The following is a 20,022-nucleotide window of genomic DNA, read 5'->3' on the forward strand; positions in this document are numbered from 1 at the left end:
TAACATGCTTTGAACATTTTTCAGCCCAAATAAAACACATAAAAAACAGCTGTCATATAGTTTTTTTTAAACAAGTGGAAAGCTCTTTGACCTTTAGAACATCTTTGAAGAAATTGTTAAAATTTTTCAAACCGAGAATTCCAACGCTTTTATGAAAATTATTGGGTATTACGTACGAAGGTGGTAAATCAGTAAGATATAATGGACGATAAAATAGTTCAAATCCCACAGGACAAAAACAATCAGATAATGAAAATTTCATAAACTCTTAAAAATAGGAAACGTCGTCACTGACATATTTATTCATTTTAAAATCAGTTTGCCTATAAATATTATAAGCTTTGTAAATACGCTTAAATAATTGATTTATAGTTATTTAAGCCAGCTTTTAATGATTTTTGATATCATTTTGTAGAAACTAAAAAATTGGTCTATTAAAAATAGCTGCTCTTTGGAGCTACAATTGACTTTAATTTCTTTTCTGAAGTAGGTTGGTTTTTTTTTCTCAATGAAATCAGTTTTGGTACCAAATGGACAAAATAAGGGATGAAAAAATAAGTGAAGCATAAAAATTTGAATGATTGGCTACTAAACTGAATGCGAAGACAATTTTTTCTCTATTTAGCGCAGCAAATTTAAGTCGATAAAGTATTCATTTTTTGACTGCCGTAATAACAGAAAGAGCAATCAGCGTGTATAAAAAATTAATGAATTCCAAGCTAACAGTTCGCATTTTTGATATCAAATTTCATATGTTCCGTGTTTTCATTCACGGTCTAGTTAATTTTTTATTTGGCGCCCATAGGTGCAAAAAGGGCAATACAGAAATGAGATCGATAAGTCAAAACCTGGTGCAGTATTGTCTTTTTTTTAATTCTCAATTTTTACTTTCTACCCTGAAGCATCAGGTGATGACAGTCACATTCGAAGGAAAATCAAAGTTGAATTCATCAGTCTGTTCAAATCAAAGGCTAACATTTCCTTTTTCTGACATTTTTATCAATTGGTTGTTCCCTCTCACAAATTTAAATTCTCAGCTGAAAAACCACAACAACAACAACAAACAAGATACAGCGCCAAAATTCAAAAAAAAAATTGCCAAAGTATTCAAAAAAATATTACCAAAATGTCAAAAATGTCACAAGGACACTTTTTACTCAGCTTTTGTTTTTTACTCGCAGCAAAAGTTTTCTGAAACTTGACATTAAAAGGAGTCAATTTAAATCCAGAAAAAAATTGTCTCTGTGTCGATATCGTTTCATAAGCGTGAAGCGTTGCAATTTTTTGATGCTGCAGATATGATTGTTTTCTGATTAAAAACTGCAGAGTGGACATGACACTTTTAAGGTTCTGTTGGTTTATAAGCTATTGTTCAATGAATACTTGTAAAAAGACGCTTTTAGAGATATCATCATACTGCGTTTATAACTGACACCAGAATATTGTTAATATTAGAAACTTTTAATGTTTGTGGTTGTGGTTTTTTGAATATCCGCCCCCGCCTCTCGAGAAAATTCTAGATCCGCCCCTGGTTGTACACAAATTTCATCCATTTTTTGAAACAAACCTTGACTTTTGTTTTTCGGCGGCATCGATGATTTTTAACAAAGTTATATTGTTATATAATCGCAATTCTTAGTACAAAGATACTTTGAGTATATTTGAGTCAAAATTGCGGGAAACTGAAGCGTTTTTGCGGGATTTTAACTTTTTTGTTTACCCAAAAAATTTAAATGTCAAAAAAGGTAATCATTTTTTTCGGCTGGCCAATAAAATGAAGAATTTTTTTTGCATCAATCAAGGCAAATCAGTTGCGTCTTTGAATTAATCAAAAGAAAGACAAAACCATCAATGTAACCACGGGTGGTTGAAGGTTATCACCAAGGAGAGGAATAATGAAAGCTACAATGCGTCAGTTTGGACAACGCTTTATTTTTGCCCACTTAATGTACGAAAAAAAAATCAATCAATAACACAAAACAATTAATTTATGCGCATGTTTAAGTGCTTGGTTTAAAAAACACTAAATAAGCTTTTATTTTTTTTGTGGGTATTGCTCTCTATTTTATCCACAGTCATCAAAAATAAGGTGAATCAATTGAAAGAAATTGAAGAGAGATTATCGTAAATGATCACTGATGACCTCCCCCCACCGAGGTAATCACCCTTTAATCACCCTTTATAACAAGACAGCTTTTGAGGGGCACCCACTATTTAGAGGGGTACCTTAATTTCTATAAAGGCAATTATTTTGAGATATGTACTCACAGTTGCATCGCTAAGTGCTGTTTTTTTTATTCCCATTTTATTTCAAAAATGAAGCGGATTGATTGAAAAATTATCACAATTTTGAATGAAAACTTCAAAAAAACTGAGGCGTTTTCTTGGGGATATTAGAGCAAAATGTTTTATTTTGTTTTCGACTGGTCTACGATATATATTTTCTCCATTAAAAGTAAAAAGGTTCTTTTTTTAAATTTATCATTAAGAGCAAAACCATCGATGTAAAAAGAGACGGGTGAAGGTTATCGCGGAGAAAAAAATGATGAAATCTACAATGCGTCAATTTAAACAGCGCTTCAAAATTTGTCCACTTAGGACAATAAAAACAAGTCAAACAATAACAAAAAGTACAATTTATGGTTATGGTTTGGTCAGTTACTTTGTTAAAAATCAATGCAAAAAGCTTTTTTTGTTCAAGGTATTGTTTTCTAATACAGAGAGTTGTTAAAAATAAAGTGTTGCTCTTATATGAAATGAGGGGATTTGCGTTTTGCGTAGTAGGAGGCTAGTTGCCCTACTAAAACCCTTTCATCGCAAAGCAGCCTTTGGTGCGCTATTTGAACTCTAACTTCTAAAAATGCGATTGTTTAGTTTTTTGTACTCACAAGTTTGTGGCTTTTTGCACTATCAACTTTGGATGATTTTTAAATTCCAATTTATAATAACAGTAGAGCAAGTTGTGTTACAATTGTACCATAATCACTCAAAATTTTGAAAAATAAGTAATTTTTCTAGAAGCAGCTTTGCAAAATAAAACTGGAATAACTTTAACGCCTCAAGGACAGGCGATTTAACGCCACATGGAAAAATTCGGATCCTGTCATGCGGAACAGCTACGAGCACTTGTTAACACATCAAAGGCTCAATTTACATTACGAGGCCAAACTGTGCATTGGATAGGCGCACAACTTTGTGTCTGTATTCCAGAGACCAGTCTTTAAACATGTTAAAACTTTGTCGGAACGATCAAAGAAAACGAAAGAACAAAAGAAAAACAAAGGGAGCATCCTTGTAGCGGAATCCAGGTACAATTCACAAAATGCACAGTTTGACATCGTAATGTTATTTCTGAAAAAAACTTTTTTTAACAGTTTTTAAAACTTTTTTTACTGTTTTCTGCTGTTCTTTGTTGCATGTCAAAGTTACTTTTCCCATATGCTCAAATGGTTTTCAAACCATTTTTCGTGAAAACACTGTTCCCTGAAAAAAGTGTTTTAAAATGTTCTCTGAAAGCTTTTTGTTGCTACAAGGAAAAAGGTAATTTATACTTGACATTGCGAATGAATCTTGTTAATCTGACAATAATCTGCTTTACCGAGTCACTTAAAATCTGCTAGTGTAGTATTTAACTAGCATTCAGTTATGTATGCTAGTTAAATACTACACTAATGATTTCATGTTTTCAACTAGATCCACTAGTTACCCACTAGTTTGAGTATTTGGCAGATGTGTGATGAACTAATATGACAAGTACCTTTGAGACAAAAAAACGAGCCCGTTGAACCTGAAAGACATTTTTTCTGAACAAATTGTCCTCCCGGGTTGACGTCCATAGAAGAAAATGCTTATCATACAGTTTCATATATGAAGTCTATGGAAAAAATGCTCATCATAGAAAATTCATACAAAATTTAAAAAGTGTTTTAAAAATTTTTAATGAACATTTTTGATCTACTTGCCTCTTTTGAAGCTTTCTGGTCATTAAAAAATGATTTAAAATTTTTTATGAAAAATTTTTATCATACAATCTTCAGTTGAAAAACGAAATTTCGAAACGAAATTTTTTTGTATTTTCATTTAGGGAAAAACTGCTTATCATACAATTTAATAGTATGGAAAAAATGCTTATCATACAATTTCATTTATGGAAAAAATGCTTATTTTGCTTCTTTCATACCCTTACTTTTGCTCTGTGAAATTGTATGAAAGAGTATGATAAGCATTTTTTTTCATGTATGAAAATTGTATGATAAGCATTTTTGTCAACCCGGGCTGCCTTTGACGGATCAACTAGCAGATGTACTGCTGTTCGACCTAGCAAATTAAAATATTGGACAAAATTAAGACCAGATTTAACTACAACTCGAAAAGTTCCAAAACAAAAATTTAAACTTGCTTGTCAAAACCTGAATGATTCAAGTTTAATAGAAAAAAACCTCAAATTAGTTTGTTTAGATTCTAAATTTTTGATTGCCTATTTTTTTTGTTTAGGTTACTCTTTCCCATATGTTCAATTGGTTGAAAAATTGTTTTTCTTGAAAAAACCTTTGGTATAAAATTCATGGAAAAATGGTGTTTGATAATTTTTGTTGTCACAAATAGAAAGTATTTTTACATTTTGAATGAATACTCTATGGCTGAAAACGAGATGGTTAATATTCTCGATGCAAGTATGATTTCTGTATGTATGCATGTTATAATTCTCTGTACTCACAGCTCTCTGTACTCACAGTTGGGTGGCTTTTTGTGTATAAACTTTGGATAACTTTTTAAATTCCTATTTATAATAACATTAGAGCAAGTTGTGTTACAATAGTACATAATCACTCAAAATTTCTAAAAATAAATTGTTTTTCTAGAAGCAGTTTTGCAAAACAAAAAGTAATCTGATATATATATATATATATATATATATATATATATATATATATATATATATATATATATATATATGTGTGTGTGTGTGTGTGTGTGTATGTATGCAAGCTTCTATGCAAGTAAGGATCCTCGTAAGTGTGCATTTATGTATGTATTTATGTATGTATGTAATTGAGTATAAGTATTTAAATATATGTATAAATAAATGAAAGTATATATTTTATGTATGTATGTATCTTTTTATGTATTGAGGAACATACATACATACATACATAGATAAATACATACATAGCTGAGTGGGGAAAAAAGACATCACAGGACGCCGTGAAACGTTTCTGTACAAATAAGATGGTGCCGACCTAGAAAACAAAACATACCAGGAGTAAGCAGTGGAGTGACCCAAAAAGTGACTCTGCGTCCCTGTACAGAAACGTTTCTATCAATAGATGTTGTCCATTTCTCTCTGTACAGAACGTTTCACGGCTTCCTGTGGTGTCTTTTTGTTCCGCACTCAGCTGTTTTCCCTCATCTTCTGTCATATTTGCTTTTATCATAACTTCTGACTCACAGGCTCCAAAGAACTTCGAGTTCCACAAGCTAATTCAGCTCATACGCATCTACAACTCTACTTGCTTCTAAAATTCTATTTGCTTCTCAAGCTCAACAGTACCCTGATGTTCACCATTTCCCCCTGATGCTATCAACCACTGCCTGCTCTGCTCGCGTTGTTTTTCAAAAGACGCCTTTTTATTTCCCCTTCAACTAGCAGCTTATCTTGGTTTGTATGTATGTGGAGCCGAAGTGTAGTCTAGTAAAAACCTTGATCTGCCAGCTCTAACGTCCCCTTCCGGTATTCTGTCATGATCGAGAGCTCCAATCTGTGGTCGCTGAATATATCTCGTCTCGCGTATCCAGTGCTCAGGGGAATCATTGTCTTCACCGCACCTCTTCTATTTCGGATCGGTCGCATGATCAATTAGATGGTTGTACGCTGCTGCCAACTGCATACAATGGCCTGCCCTCAGCCTTGCTAGCATAACAGCGTTTCTCTGGTTGGTCACGGTAGCTTCGACGCGCTTTGCTGAGTAACTGGCGTTTACAGCTGCGGTTTTAGAGTGTAATAGTTGATAGAAATTTTCATCACGGCTTTTTCACTCTTCAAAATAATTAATCGATGATCACTTTTCAGGATCGAGGCATTGTTTGCTAGTCTGTTTTCAACCTAGTTTCCAGGTATCTCCATTGATCGGGGATTCATTGCGTTTCGATGGGGCGGTTTACGAAAACCAATTGTCGTCTTATATGAATGATGTCTTCACTGTCGTTCTCGAGGGCAGTTGTTAGGTATAGCGAGTTGGTAGAGATCATGATTTTGGCAGTTTCGTCAGTAGCTTGGCCTTCTAGCCAGTTCAGTGCAGACTTTAACGCCTTCTTCTCTTCCTCGTACAAAGAGCTGTCCTCCTCTTTATGCAGGTCACACTTTCTGAAGCGGATGGGTCTCTACCATCATCGCTCCCCCTTCTCTGCTCCCTCCAGAGACTAAACTATAAGTGTAGATGGCCCACATCACCCCGTTGTTTCCGAAGACGTCGAGGGCGTCGTTGCAGTCGTCATCGCTTCTATTCTTTCTGGCTAGCTTTGGGCGCACCGTCCATTTTCTAGCAGTGGGGCGTCTAGGGCAGTGCTAAAAGCTCTCGGGGGACAGACACGTGGGAAGGGAATCAGCGATATGCTTGCTCTGTCTCCTCCAGCTGTCTCGACCGTCTTAGTCTCTGGTTGCCTTCTAGCGCGACAAATCTGGGTGTAGAGGCGGGCACCTGTAGACTTTATGTCTGGACACCGACTCGTAGATGAGCCCCCGAGGAAGAAGTTTAGCCTGTGATCCTTCTCAGCGCTTGGTTTTGCGCTTGTTCAAGACAGTCCAACAGGTTCTTCGAGAGCGCCAGGCGGCGGCCGCCTAATCCATAACGCTCCTTTGGTTGGCGAGGTACACTTTGCGAAGGGGTCTCTTTTCCAGCCTTATTCCGTATTCCCTATGCAGGAAACGAGGTTACATCTTTTTTGCACCTTCGCAATCACGTAATTCACTTGTTTCTGGGAAGGGATGTTTCTGTGCATGTAAATACAAAGGAGCCTCGGAGCTAGATCAAACTTCGTTTCTTTGCCACACATGGTGACCCTTGGGATCTATTTTGCGTCACAAGAGGTGGAGAAGAAAGTGGTGACGCTCTTCTCACTGAGGATCATCTTCTTACCCTGCTGTAGGGGGATTGACTATGGCAAACTCAACTATGGCAAACTGCTCGTGAGAATTTTGGCGAAACAGAGTTGCTGTTTTTACATTAATCTTTAGTGAATTTCCACCTTGGCTCCTTTCAAGAGGCCTGCCCTCACAGTGAAACAAGGGTCTGTGATTTACTAACATCAAAATCTAATATTTCCTATTTAAGCTCAGATGCAGGGGCGATTTTTTCATTGTGTTAAAAGGAAAAATTGATGTGAAAATTCTGCAGTTTGTAGAAGAGTTTTGGATAATATGAAGTTGCCAGCCCTAAGCTAATTAATTTCTCAGACTACTCTTACCCGATTATAATTTTTTAATTCCAATTTCGCTGCTTTTAACAATCTACCATCACGTTCAAATTGAATTGTTCTGTGAAATAATAACATCGAATTCTATTTTGTTCTTTTAAATTTAGGCTAAGATGAACGGAGCATTGTTTCATAGAATTGAAAGGAAACATTTAATGTAATTGATTCTGCTTTAAAATATAAAAAGAATCTCCGATTATGTGAAGTTCTCGTTCCTACATTAACTATATTCTTAGACTACTATTAATCTTTTTTGATTTTTAATTTTAACCCTCGCACCTTTTGACATTCTGTCCTCACGGTGAAAATAAAATGCTTTGTGAAATACTAACATCAAAATCTAATTTTTCCGTTAAATTTAAGAGCAGATGGAGGAAACATTTAAGGAAACAATTAAGGTAAATAATTCTGCCGTAGTTTTTTAGGAAAATTTCCAATAATATGAAATTGCCGATGTTATATTAATTATTTTGTCAGACTTACCAAAAAATTGTCCCCTCCATCTGCGCCGAAAAACCTTCCAAAAAAGAGATTTTGATATTAATACTTCGCCGAGCAAGCAAAACTTCCAGTAATTGGGTTTTTCTAGAATCTCTGAACAAGTTAATAATCACGAATTAACTCCAAATAATATAAAACAAGTCTGAAACGACTTTAAAAACTTAGTAAAACTAAAACTGAGGTGAATGATTTATTGGATTAAAAACAATTCCAATATCTGATAAAAGTAAAACGGCAATATTCAGCAATTGTTTCTCGGCAAACAGAAAATTTCTCTTAAATTCGCTTTTAGAATTGAACGACTGAGAAAGCTTGAATACTATACATTACTCAAGCCCATCCGACCGTGATGGGTACATGAAAAAGCGTGAGAAAAATCACACCATGTGCAAAGTTCCTTTCCCTCTTTGGGGTCGACGGATTAAAACTGATTGACATATATTCGCTGGAAAGCTTTAAAGATTTTCGAAGTAAGAAGGTTACGTGAAATAACAGTAAATGTCTATTGGTTCGGGAGATAAATCTAACTTCTAGTGAGTTGGTGGATATTTGATTTATACATTTCATTTTTTTAACAAACAAAAAGGAAGTTTGGTAATATTACACCTTACAGTTGGATAAATTTTTTGGAGTCAAATTTCAGAGCTAATTGGAAAAAAATACCTTTTTTAATCCGCCACGTTATCTCACCACAAATAATCGAAATACCATGTATAACGTTAACAACTGTTTAGAAAACGGGTAACTTTAGTGAATTTGAAGAGCTCTAAAACAACGGATTCAACCGTTTAATACCGGTCATTTCAAATGCGCGGACAAAAATCTAAGGAATCAAATAAAGGGTACTTTTACTAGCCGATATCTAGAATAACCATATAAAGTAGAAAAAAACGTGTTTCTGAAAAAACATGGTATCGAAGCACAGTTTCAAGGATATTAAGTGAGACGGTTTCAAGTAACATGCTTTTCCCTTTTTATGTCAAGAAACGAATCATGTTTTAGCAATCTTATCCGGTAGAATAATACAGCAGTTCAAATGACTGTATTCAATTCAAAGGTTTCACCAAATTTTTGAATCGAACATGAAATTTAACCTCAGAAATGCAAGATTATGTTTGAAATTTCTCGGTTTTTAGAGATATTGCACCAAATTAAAATAATTCGACAACGTTTTGTGCTTAAAATTTATACTCTTAGGCCGTTTTTCTTGGACAACAACTTTCATCAATCATTTAAACGAAATTTTACCGCAAGTTTTTTAGCTAAGACTTTGCTTAGGAGACTCAAACTCGACTTTGATAAAAGCCGAATCTGCGATTATAAAAATCTCTCTCAAATCAGAAGATTGCGAAATTTCTTTCCGGAAAATACGAGAAAATTTTTTTAAATGACCCTTTACTTAAGATAAAGTTTCTTTTTGAAATTTTAAAGCACTCTAGAACAATCAAATGATAGTATTTCCAATTTTTTGGGGGACCGCAGAAAGATAAATTAAATTTAAATAAAACTGAGACTATATATCTCATTGTTCCGCCCATTGAAAATGTGGAAGAACTTTGTATTCGTGTGTACTTTAGTTATTTTCTTGCTTTTTGCTTTCCACACAAAATCAGGTATCAAAAAAAATGATCGGACTGGGTTGAGTGATAAATCACATTAAAGCCCTTTCAGTCGTTATTCGAATTACTTCTTGAAAATTCCAAAAAGTCTTCCCAGTGTCGAGAAAAAGCGGTTTGAATTTTTTTTGTCTTAATTCGAGCGAATAATGCAAGCGATTAGGCTTACAAACTGAATTGTGCCTAATTTAAGACCTTGATTTAAGCAAATAAAACTAATTTTTGGAGTTTTTTTTAGCTTTTTTTGGGAACCAAATTTTCAAAAAAAATTAAAATTTTCTGCAAAAATTTTTGAAAAAATGTTTAGCTTTTTTAGTTTTTCTAGTCATTTTTCTTCGAAATTTTTTGTCGAGTTTGCCTATATTACTATGTCTGTCTAAAATGCCTAAATTATATTTTTACGTCAGATTTTTTTATCACAACCAGCAGGAAAAAACTACACTAATTTGAAAAAAAAACTTTCTAAATCGTAGTTTTCTAAAGAATATGGCCGAAATTTCTATAAAATTTACACAGTAACCGGCTATCCTTGTTCTGATTCTGCATACGGAAGTCAATCTGGCAATGTGTAAAGTTTTTAGATTCGACAAATAATATAATTTCAGAGTCGATCCAACCAATTGACATACAGACCCAATCGTTTTGAAAAAGGGCTTATGTACAGAATTTAAACCCAGATTAGACACGGAGGCGAAACGGAATTTCGCACCACTTGCGATACAAAACAATCGTAAAAAAGCACTAATCAAAATAATGAACAATTGTGAAAAAAACTAGGTGAACCAAATTTTTTCGTATGTCTCGATGAAGGACACCTAGCCCCAACTCAAGGTAGAGGTACCTGTTTGCTATTTTCTGAATTAATTTTACTGATGCGGGACGATATGCGTAATTTCAAAAATTGGACTTTGCCCAAAACTTTAGTTGTTTCTCTACTAAAAAAAATGAAGAGTGAAAAATTTCGAGATATCAGAACTTTTCCAAAAACAACCTGTCTCTTACAATTAAGGAATAGCCGCTACTGCAGGAAAAATTTGCGCAACCGCTTCTTTCCATTGAATATTTCATCTCAAAATTGATAGGGTAGTTTTTGAAGAAATTCATTAAGTTTCTAAAAAACGGTCAAAATTTGACTTTCCGAAATCCGTAAACTTTTTCTGCTAAAAGCAGGTCGTGGCCGCTAAAAAGAGAAGACTCCCAAAATCGGGTTTCTCGATTGAACATTTAACCTGAGATTTGGCACGGTATTTTCTAGTGGGGACAAAAAACTTCTAAAAAGCGGTCGAAGTTTCAAAATTTTTACTTTGTTGAAGACCATTTTTTTAAAAAGAAACTGGGCGTAGCAAATAATCAAGCAAATAGAGAAAAGTCGAAAAGTTTCGAAAAACGGTAACAAAAACAAAATTTGGACTTTTCCGAAGACCATAAATTTTTGTTTCGAAAAACTTGAGTGTAAGCCCGTAAGCAACTAAGCTTTCCACCACCTGTTCTCTGGATTGAACCCAAAACCCTAAATATGGGAGGATATTTTTTGATAAGTTTCATAAAATTTAGAAAAGCGCTCAAAAATCAAAAAACTGACTTTTCCGAGGACGAAAACTTTTTGAGAAAAAATTGTGAGTGTTCGCTAGAGCACAAGAGCTTCCCACTACTCGTTATCTCCACTGAACCCACACCCTCAGGTTTGGGAGGTAGTTTTCGAGGTAATTGAAAAAAGATACAAAAACGGACAAAAAGATCAAAACTTGCTAGTCCGAGAGCCATAACTTTATGTGTAAATTAAATTTGGACGTGGCAGCTTTTGGAGGGAAGCTTTTTTATTCCTTTCTGTTCATTGAAACCAAAATCTCAGTTTGGTCAAATATTGCCCACTCACACTTTTTTGAAGGCTGTAGACAAAGGGGTAAAGCAAAAAGAAACCAGGGGTATACAGGCACACAAAAATGCAGGTAGTCTTTAGGTACCCTTTTTTGAGAATAGGTAGATGGGTAATTTTGAGAAAAAAATATCACTTTTTTGCAAAAAGTGACAAATTTTCCAAAACGTTTCAAAAAAATTCGTATAAAAAAAACCAAACCCATACACTTTCACATTAACTGATTTTATTAAACAGGAATGCTAAGCATGCATGCCAAGTAAGAGAATTGAAATTCAAATTAGCAACTGAAAAAAAACTTACAAAGCGGAAACAAGGCCGACAACCTTTGAGCAGACACCAGTTGAGCCGAAAAAAAAAACAGATTTTGTAAAAAAAAATTAAAAAAACTGCCGTGAAACTATACTGTAGTAACTAGCACCCATCCAGAAATAAATTTGAATTGTTATGAAATTGAGGATGTTAGCTGAAGAGAAGCTTCATAAAAGAAGCACCATACGTGATTTGCTTAAACCAGTTGTTAACCCGAAAAAAAGTCTACATTCCGATTTGATAACGCTTGCTAATCGCAAGCGTAATAAATCAGAGCAAATTTCACATTAGTTCGAGTAACTTAGAATACACTAATTATTCTGATAATTAAAATTAATGATATTTCGAACAGAAAACAGCTGATCACAAAAGAATAGCCTTCGTTAAGCTATTTGAATTAAATTTAAGATTTACTATTTTTTTACAAGGATCAATTAATTAATCTTTCCGGCAAGCAGTCGATTATGTTAATAAAAATACTACATTAATTCCACTGTTCATTCGTCATAATTTACCAAATGATAAAAAGCAGTTTGGAAAATTACTGCCAACAGTTTTCTAGTATTTGGTATTACCTGAGCTTCAAAACATAAGACATGTTCATGTGTGTTAACTTTAAAAAAAAAATTTAACATATTTTCTTCTTAAGCAGATTTCAGTTTGTTAGAGGAAACCCATTTTTGTTTTAAATACAACTAAAGCTTTAATGAACAAATTGGCTATTTCCTTTACTGATAATTAGCATCAGAAGCAAAAACTGCATCTCAAAGCGAATGAATGAACGGGCTTCGATTGGATAGAACTGTCAATCCCGTAGAAACCTTTTTCTACAATACTGTTTTAAATTAACCAGACAAAACAAACAATATAGAAAAATTTACACGCGTGTTACTCAAAATGGGGTAAGATTAGACTCAAAAAGTGGAAAGAACAAAAGTTGCTTAGAATTACACCAGAAATATTTAGATGCAGTTCAATTTCCGAAACCCAATGATATAAGTTTCTCATCACTTAATTGGTAGTTTCAGCGTAATTAATACAACTAAAAAAAAACATTTTCGGGGTAAATTTTTGGGTCTGAAATTCGCGCATAGCAAATTGCATTAAAATAACTCTGGGCATATGAAATTCTAACTAATTTTAGTCATCTTCTCGTTTTGTCTAATTTTAGCACACTTTGAGTAAAACGCATTGGAACTTTCAATTTTTGTTCAATTTGTACGGATTAATTAAATCAGCACTGTTGTCTCGGACCAAAGCAACGAATTTTTCTCAAAATCAATTTAGTGACAAAATCGTTCACTTGTTAAAAGAAAGTTTCCAGCCAATCAGATTAAGTATAGTACAAGCAGGACCTAATGCTTGAATTTGCCATTTAATTCTAGGAGGCGGAGATCGTACACGTGGACCCTTGTATCTAGTATATTTTCAGATATCAATTTTATGATATGGAAAACAAAAAACAAGGTCACTGTTGTAATTGTGAGTACTGCCTGACGACTGAACATGTCGCCAGACACTTTGACTCATATGGAAGTGGCAGTGATCTTTAATTCAACTGTTCTTATCTAAAAATTTGGTACTTTTTAAATCTCCCATTTAATCTTTCTTTACTTATTGAGATGCCGTCACTGAATAGAAACGAAAGAGTTGCATGTCTTGAATGTGGCAGAGAATTCATTAGATATTGACGATCTTTCTAATTGCTTTGTTTTTTTTTCAAGCACGTATAGTTCAATTTTTGTCTGTTTTCTGCTCTTATGCCCTTTCTGCTCTTACACCATTCTGCTAATTGACCGATCACCGAGTTTGACTGACCAATTGCGAAAATCCAATAAATTCTTTTATAATCAGAAATAAGGTGATGTACTTAATTCTACAAATTTTGAATTTTTCATTTGATTTAAAATTACTCAAAACTCAATTAAGTTTTATTTCTCATCCATTTTTAAAGCATCTTCGAGCGCCTTGAAATTTTCTGAGAAAATGCAAAAATAATAATTTAATTTCTTATCAAATGATAGTTATAACTTGAAAAGGGACCATATCAAAATGGTTTCAAATTTGACCTTTTAAAAAAATTCAGTGTAATTCATATATTTGATCATAAACAGGTGCAGCTGGAGTAAGATATAAAATTGCGGAATTCTTTTCGAAAAAGCTATTGTAAAAATATTTCGTTAAGTTCTAATCAAAAACTGAGTCAGGAATGAAACATTCAGAGACCGAAATAATTGATAATTTTGATAGATTTTCTAAGAAGAACCAAAATAGAGCGATTTGCAGATTAAATGCATAAGCAGTATGGGAAGTTTCTTAAGCACGAAATTCTTATTACAGAACTCGCAGATGTGAAGATAATAACTTATGTTAAGTTGACCATTGTTACACGCAACAAGAAAGGTGGCTAAAGAATTTCACAACTACTTTTACTACTAATAATAAAACACATAGTTAAGTAATTAGCTTCTCAAACTTTGGAGTCTTTCTTGCAAAGCTTGTTCGTCTTCCTCTTCACTTTCGACATTCGCATCCAGTGACTGTTGAGCGGGTAAGGAATTGGTGGGCATTTTGTCCAGTTGACCCGAAATTATCTCTTCCAGAACTTTGTTGACCTCGTCGTCTGTTTCCTGTTCCAAATCTTCATCGCCCAATGCGTCATCTAACGCGTCATTCATCATTTCTTCGATCACGCCACTTTTCATCATTTCACGTTGTAATTCCTGCATTCAAGGTGAACAAAAAATCATTTTAAAAACAATTTTTAGACAGAATTTTTAAGATTTGCAGAAGTAAAAAACTGAGTGTATTCAAAGAACTTAACTCAGACTGAAAGATTCGTCAGTGTTAGCCACACATAATCAGAATTCCAAAAAAGAATGATTGTTCTTATTTAGAAAATGGTGATTTAGAAAAATCTTACTACCGAGAGCAATCAAAATAACTGTTTCAAAAGCAGGTTTTATCTGCTGGTTTTCAATTGGAAAAAGGTCTATGAGCTTGAAAGCGACCAAAAAAAATAGACCTTTAAGCCATTTTTTAACTTTCGAATGTAAAAAGTAGCCACCAGATAGTTAAAAAAGAGAATCAATGAACGAAAATAAACAGAAAAAAAAAACACTGACTTATTTTTGAAACCTCAACTTTCAAATTTCCAAGAGAAAAATAATTGGCCTTAAAGTTTCTTGAATTTCAAAAATAATTTTTGATGGACATTTTTTTTAAAGAATTAACCCAATTTGAGAAAACTGGATCAATACAAAAACTTTTGCTTTGCTGGGAAATCTGATAATTATATACCATTTAAGAAATAAGAAGTCGATCACGTGTTTTTCGTGTTATTTACAATTTTGTCAGTTTGATAGTGGATTTTACCTTCCTTTTAACAACGGAAATGAACTGAAATTACAAAAAATCAAAAGTCAAACCGCGAAAAAGTAAATTTGAGCTTGAACAAATTTTAAGACTTTTCCTGAAAAAAATTATTGCGACCTTATATATGAGTCTGCACTACGTTTATCGACTCTTAAAAAACATATATTATCTAAACTCTCTGAAATTCCAGAATATTCAATGATTGGCACATTTTTTGATGAAACTAATGAACATAAATTCTGAACATTGAAATCCATTTTTGAAAGTAGTAGTTATTCTAGTTTTATGAAACTTTAACCATTGACGCCCCTCAAGTTGAATTGAATTCAAAAGTCAGACCGTGAAAAATCTGATTAAAGCTTGAACCATTTAAAAAAAACACGATTGTCACTTAACTAAATGTAGCAAATAATGATAAAAAATAGAAAAAAAGTTGCCGAATCTTGCCTGCATAGTTTTCATCACTTCTGGGACTCTGACCAGTTTCGACATTGCTTTCATGACTTGGGTGGACTTCTCGAATGCACCACTGACTTTGGCCATAGCCATCTGCTGCTTCATATTTAGTTGGACTGAATTGATGTTCGCTTTAGTCTGGTGGAGTCTGTTCATTCCTTTGCGACCTTGGATGACCTGAAGATAAAAATAGATATATTACCATTAAAAACTGTAGGAGCTCCTTAGCAATTCCCCGATGGTACATCGTAACAAAATCTGCACAGCTATGAGAGCTAATTGAACGATGAAGCATAGACGAACTTTCAACTAAAAAGAACGCTCCTTTTGTACCTATTGTCAAGGGGTGCTTGGGGTATCTATAAACCATACTTGAGCTAAAGCACTGTCTGGTCAATCGGAGCAATCTATACCCACCATCCTGTAATGACCACTTGAGCTATCCACCCAAGCAAAAATAGCAAAACGCATAAAAAGGCCTTTTCAAACTCAAGCAGATGGTTGATGCGAATATAACACGCTATCAATTTGAAACTGAAGTTTTTTATATGAGTGTCGAGAAAACTCTTTGAAAAAGAAAAAAATGACGTTTTTTAAGTTTTTTTCCGTTTTTTATTGTTTGGGCGATCATTGATTCGAGGAAAGCAAGTTACCAGGGTTGGTGCTGTTACTTTTTATCTGAATACCTGCAACTTTTATCCGCTGCACCATAAAAATGTACGTAATAGCATTTTTTTCTTCGCTTGAGACAAAATTTGGGTTCATATGCATCACTTATAGGCATTTGTTTTCACTGGGAAATAATTTGTAAGTTTTCATATTGCGAATTTCGGTATTCAACAAGCATTGGAGAGTCTAGCTCATGATTTCAGATTATCCAAACGATTTTTAAGTGGTAAGAAACATGCCTCAAGTACCTATTGAGCTATCTTCTCCCACGCGAGAATGTCAGAATACATCAGTATAAGTTTTGCTAACAGGAAAAAAATCGGGATAAGTTTTGGTAACAGGTATTTCTGTTGACATTTTAAATTTTTATTAGGATGCATTAGCACAAAATTTATCATACAAAATCTCTTCCAATAACAAGAAATATTATTCCGACCACTTCTAGAAGTGGGAAGGAGCTACGTGATCGGTATGTTTTTTCCTCAATTTCAACTACCTCACAGAAAGCTCGTCCAAGGTTAAGCGTGTTATCACAAGAAAATTATATTGTTTGCGACTAAGATTGCAAAAGCGAAGAAGTTGTCTCAGTGTCAAAACGGGTCTGATTTTGTTCGTCTACCCGACTAAAGATTACCTTTAAGACTGATATTTTAGACTGAATTTCTATCTTGTTCTTATTGAATTTATTTATAATTTAAAAGTTTGTGGTTGGAATATTCTGTGCTACTTGCACAGCAAACGGCTATCCTTGTTGTTGTGGCCATTGAAAATGGGAGAAACGTTGAATTCTGGTGCGTTTTAGTTTTTTGTTTTTTTTCTACTCAAAATATCATCGGAATTGGTCCAGTGATATATCATATAAAAACCCTTTCAGCCTTGATTCAAACAGTTTCAAAATATTTTCAAAAAATTGTCCCAGTGTCAAAAAAAACAAGAACAAATTTATAATTTTTATTCTCATTTCTCGACGGTTATATTTTGAAGTTTTTTAGCGCCATTTTGGGAATCAAAAACAAAAACTGCAAAAAAAATTTGTAACTTTTTGGTTTTTTTAGTCATTTTTCAAGAAAAACCGTTGTTCAAATTGCTGATTTTACCAACTATGTCTGTCGAATATGCTTAAGTTCTAATTTTTTCGTTCAGATTTTTTATCACAAAACGATACTAATTTGAAGAAACTTTTAGTGTTTTTTTTCAACACTATGGTCGGAACATTCTGTGCTACTTTGCAGTAACCGGCTATCCTTCTTTGGTTTAAAATTTATTGAAACAAGTAGGAGCTGAGTTCGAATTCTGAGTTTCAGAAGACGTCAAAAGTCGACCGGCCGTACAAAAAATGAGCGTGACGATAAATAAAAACGTTTTCATTGTCACAAATGCAGCGAAATTCTAGAGCGGTGAAAAAAAACTATTAAAAAAGTTCGGAACTCGTAAAAAAAAATCGGAGACATTCTGCTAAGACTTGAAACAATTATTAAGAAAAAACTCGCCCAAATATCAACCAGGATACCTGTCTTGCGAGGACTTTTGCAGCGTCAACTTGATTTTTCTTGGCCATCTTTTTGCAATCCGCCTCCATTTTCTGAACTTGCCGCTTTGATTGTTGCAGCTCTCGATCTATTTTCCTCTGCTCTCGATTAAGAGCCCTGTCCCATTCTCGAACAATCTCCTCTGGCTTTTTTCGGTTGAATAAATTCATTGTGGAAATTATCAATGTTTGGAAATGAAACCCAATGATATAGATGAGGATTTACTATTCACAAGTTTTCAAGAAAGGGACACACGCTCAGCTCAAAAGACAATCGATTTCTCCAGTTTTTACATTCATTGTTATCTAGAAATAAAACAATTTGTGTCAACAACATGACTCCGACAACTCGCATCCATGATTTAATTTCTAATGTATTATGTATCTTTCAAAAACGATTATTTTTTTTTTGCAATCGAAAAATAAAACCAAATTGCATAGTACTTCCAGATCCAATGCGGTCACTTTAGATTGCTGCATAATAATCTTTTGAATTTGGCTGGTGATTAAAAAAATGAAAAGGGTTTCCATAACTGCAATCCCATATTAATTATGGCGTAGGAAAGTAACCCAATGGAATCATACTGCGGTTCGATTTCAGCCTTAAATTAGTCCTTGATTTTTCGTTTAAAATGGTTTCATCCATCAAGAGTTCTTTCATTGTCAATTTTATTTCAATGTTTTTGGTTCCCTTAAATTCAATATGTTGCACCAATGCATCTATGCTAACCGGCTTAAATTTAGTCGAAACCAAATCTGATTTTAATCAAGACATAAAATCTCAGCTGCGATGGCCGAGTGGTTAAGGCGTTGGACTTGAAATCCAATGGGATCTTCCCGCGTAGGTTCGAACCCTGCTCGCAGCGAAACTTTTTAAAACAGCCAACTGAAAAATGTTTTCAAACTTCCTATTCCACTGTGAAATCCACTGTAAAAAATTAAAATCCACTTGGAAACTAAATTCCTTCACGTTTTTTGCGCCATTTTGACTTATGTAATTAAGGAACTTACTTTGACCTCTTTGTAGCAAATGAATTGAAATTGAACAAAAATCACAAGTCAAAACGCGGAATATTAAATTTGAGCCTGATCAAAATCTAAGATTAAGACTTTCCTGAAACGAAAAAATACGACCTAAATACGTGTCGTTATTTCGTTCATTAAGTTTTAAACAGGCATGTCAAAAACTTCACTGAAGTCATATGGTGTAGTTTCAAACCGCTTGCTCGCAGCAAAATTTTTAAATAGCCCTTTCAAAAACATCATTGATACAAAAAATATCTATTTGCAGCTATATTTATTATATCTTTTGTTTCGTAAAACCAAAGCTTCCTTTGAACAAAAAATATCTGCATCAAAATGTCTTTAGAATCCCCAGTTCAGACAATCAGCAACTGAGCTGGTCTGAGAAAGTGACGAACTTTTTGGCTTGCTGCCGCTCATAGTCGCTTTCTGTCTCTGCAAGTAGTAATTGCTGATGCCGCCAGATCTTGTCGGAACTAAAACACGCGTCAAATGTTTGGCTTTTCAACATGCCAGTATAAATACATCATTGTTATATGAGAAACGAACGTGGACACGACATGGATAGATCTAGGGTGTAGATTCAATTAAGAGTTCCTTGATTTATCTATTGAAAGACTTGACCCGGAATCAATTTTCTTGACTGATTTTTTTTTTAGTAATTGGGGACCGGATGAAAAACTATTTTACCTGATTGTCTCGCCGGAATTTTTCCAATTCTCGTCTGCAAAGCCTGCAACTCGGATTTGGTCCCTTGTGTTTTCGACGCTCCTGAAAATGCGGAGGACGATTATGACTTTTACATATTCCAACTGTCCTTAAAAAAGCCAGCTACATGCTTCGATTTAAATAGTTGGAAAGCGTTATTACGCCAAGAGACCCTGCTAGTTAAAAATGCTTGTTGTTTAGAGACAGTAGATGAAAGTAGTGATTGTGATCACCTGGGATCAGCATCTGTGGTTGTGCTGCATGATGTAGGGAGTCCTGACGGGAGTCCTTGAAGGAGTGTTCGAAGAGTCTTCGTCGCTCCTCGAACTCCTTCAGACTCATTCGGGATATTGACGTCGGCAGACAGAAGTGGGGGTCCTACTAAGTCACAGACTTCCACTTTTGTCATCAACTTAATAATTTTAGACTCACACTCAGAAAATTTTTTAAAAAAGTAGTCATTTTTCATTGAATAGAACACCGTG

At 34.2% G+C, this 20,022-nt stretch overlaps 3 protein-coding genes and 1 non-coding gene across 11 annotated transcripts in view; 1 reads left to right on the forward strand and 3 right to left on the reverse strand.

Moving 5' to 3' along the window:
- The window catches only part of LOC134848393 (Kv channel-interacting protein 1-like), a 46,340-nt gene extending 37,503 nt beyond the window's left edge, over window positions 1-8,837 (reverse strand). For 3 of the 8 annotated variants that reach the window (XM_063865818.1, XM_063865811.1, XM_063865810.1), the window contains exon 1: window positions 177-501. The gene's annotated coding sequence lies outside the window, so the exon portion shown is untranslated. Of the gene's footprint in view, window positions 1-132; window positions 502-527; window positions 1,057-2,268; window positions 2,289-8,637 lie in introns of those variants that run through there. The other 5 variants (XM_063865820.1, XM_063865812.1, XM_063865815.1 and 2 more) reach the window with 4 other exon arrangements.
- A 5,291-nt stretch (window positions 8,838-14,128) lies between these two features.
- Window positions 14,129-18,109, reverse strand: LOC134847965 (charged multivesicular body protein 3-like). The gene is made up of 3 exons (XM_063865267.1): window positions 17,789-18,109; window positions 15,601-15,786; window positions 14,129-14,501 (listed from the first exon to the last, which is right to left on the reverse strand). The coding sequence occupies exons 1-3, from the start codon at window positions 17,975-17,977 to the stop codon at window positions 14,241-14,243; spliced, it is 636 nt and encodes a 211-aa protein (XP_063721337.1). The 5' UTR covers window positions 17,978-18,109; the 3' UTR covers window positions 14,129-14,240.
- Window positions 18,110-18,590: 481 nt separating this feature from the next.
- Trnas-uga (transfer RNA serine (anticodon UGA)) lies at window positions 18,591-18,672 on the forward strand. The gene has a single exon. It is a non-coding gene; the product is annotated as a tRNA-Ser (tRNA).
- A 428-nt stretch (window positions 18,673-19,100) lies between these two features.
- LOC134848561 (uncharacterized) lies at window positions 19,101-19,957 on the reverse strand. Its single transcript, XM_063866074.1, has 3 exons — window positions 19,771-19,957; window positions 19,520-19,600; window positions 19,101-19,305 (listed from the first exon to the last, which is right to left on the reverse strand). The coding sequence occupies exons 1-3, from the start codon at window positions 19,877-19,879 to the stop codon at window positions 19,172-19,174; spliced, it is 324 nt and encodes a 107-aa protein (XP_063722144.1). The 5' UTR covers window positions 19,880-19,957; the 3' UTR covers window positions 19,101-19,171.
- Between the last annotated feature and the right edge of the window lie 65 nt (window positions 19,958-20,022).

Source organism: Symsagittifera roscoffensis, chromosome 6 (assembly GCF_963678635.1).
Source record: "Symsagittifera roscoffensis chromosome 6, txSymRosc1.1, whole genome shotgun sequence".
Taxonomy (NCBI): Eukaryota; Metazoa; Xenacoelomorpha; order Acoela; family Convolutidae; genus Symsagittifera; species Symsagittifera roscoffensis.

Bases quoted from the DNA above. Each gene is read 5' to 3' on its own strand.
- LOC134848561 (XM_063866074.1), bottom strand. From the start codon at position 19,879: ATGAGTCTGAAGGAGTTCGAGGAGCGACGAAGACTCTTCGAACACTCC. The intron at 19,601-19,770 runs GTGATCACAATC...CCGCATTTTCAG, and splicing joins ACCACAGATGCTGATCCCAG to GAGCGTCGAAAACACAAGGG. The intron at 19,306-19,519 runs GTAAAATAGTTT...CGCGTGTTTTAG, and splicing joins AATTCCGGCGAGACAATCAG to TTCCGACAAGATCTGGCGGC.
- LOC134847965 (XM_063865267.1), bottom strand. From the start codon at position 17,977: ATGAATTTATTCAACCGAAAAAAGCCAGAGGAGATTGTTCGAGAATGG. The intron at 15,787-17,788 runs GTATCCTGGTTG...TTTTATCTTCAG, and splicing joins CAAAAGTCCTCGCAAGACAG to GTCATCCAAGGTCGCAAAGG. The intron at 14,502-15,600 runs GCAAGATTCGGC...CCTTGAATGCAG, and splicing joins AAGTGATGAAAACTATGCAG to GAATTACAACGTGAAATGAT.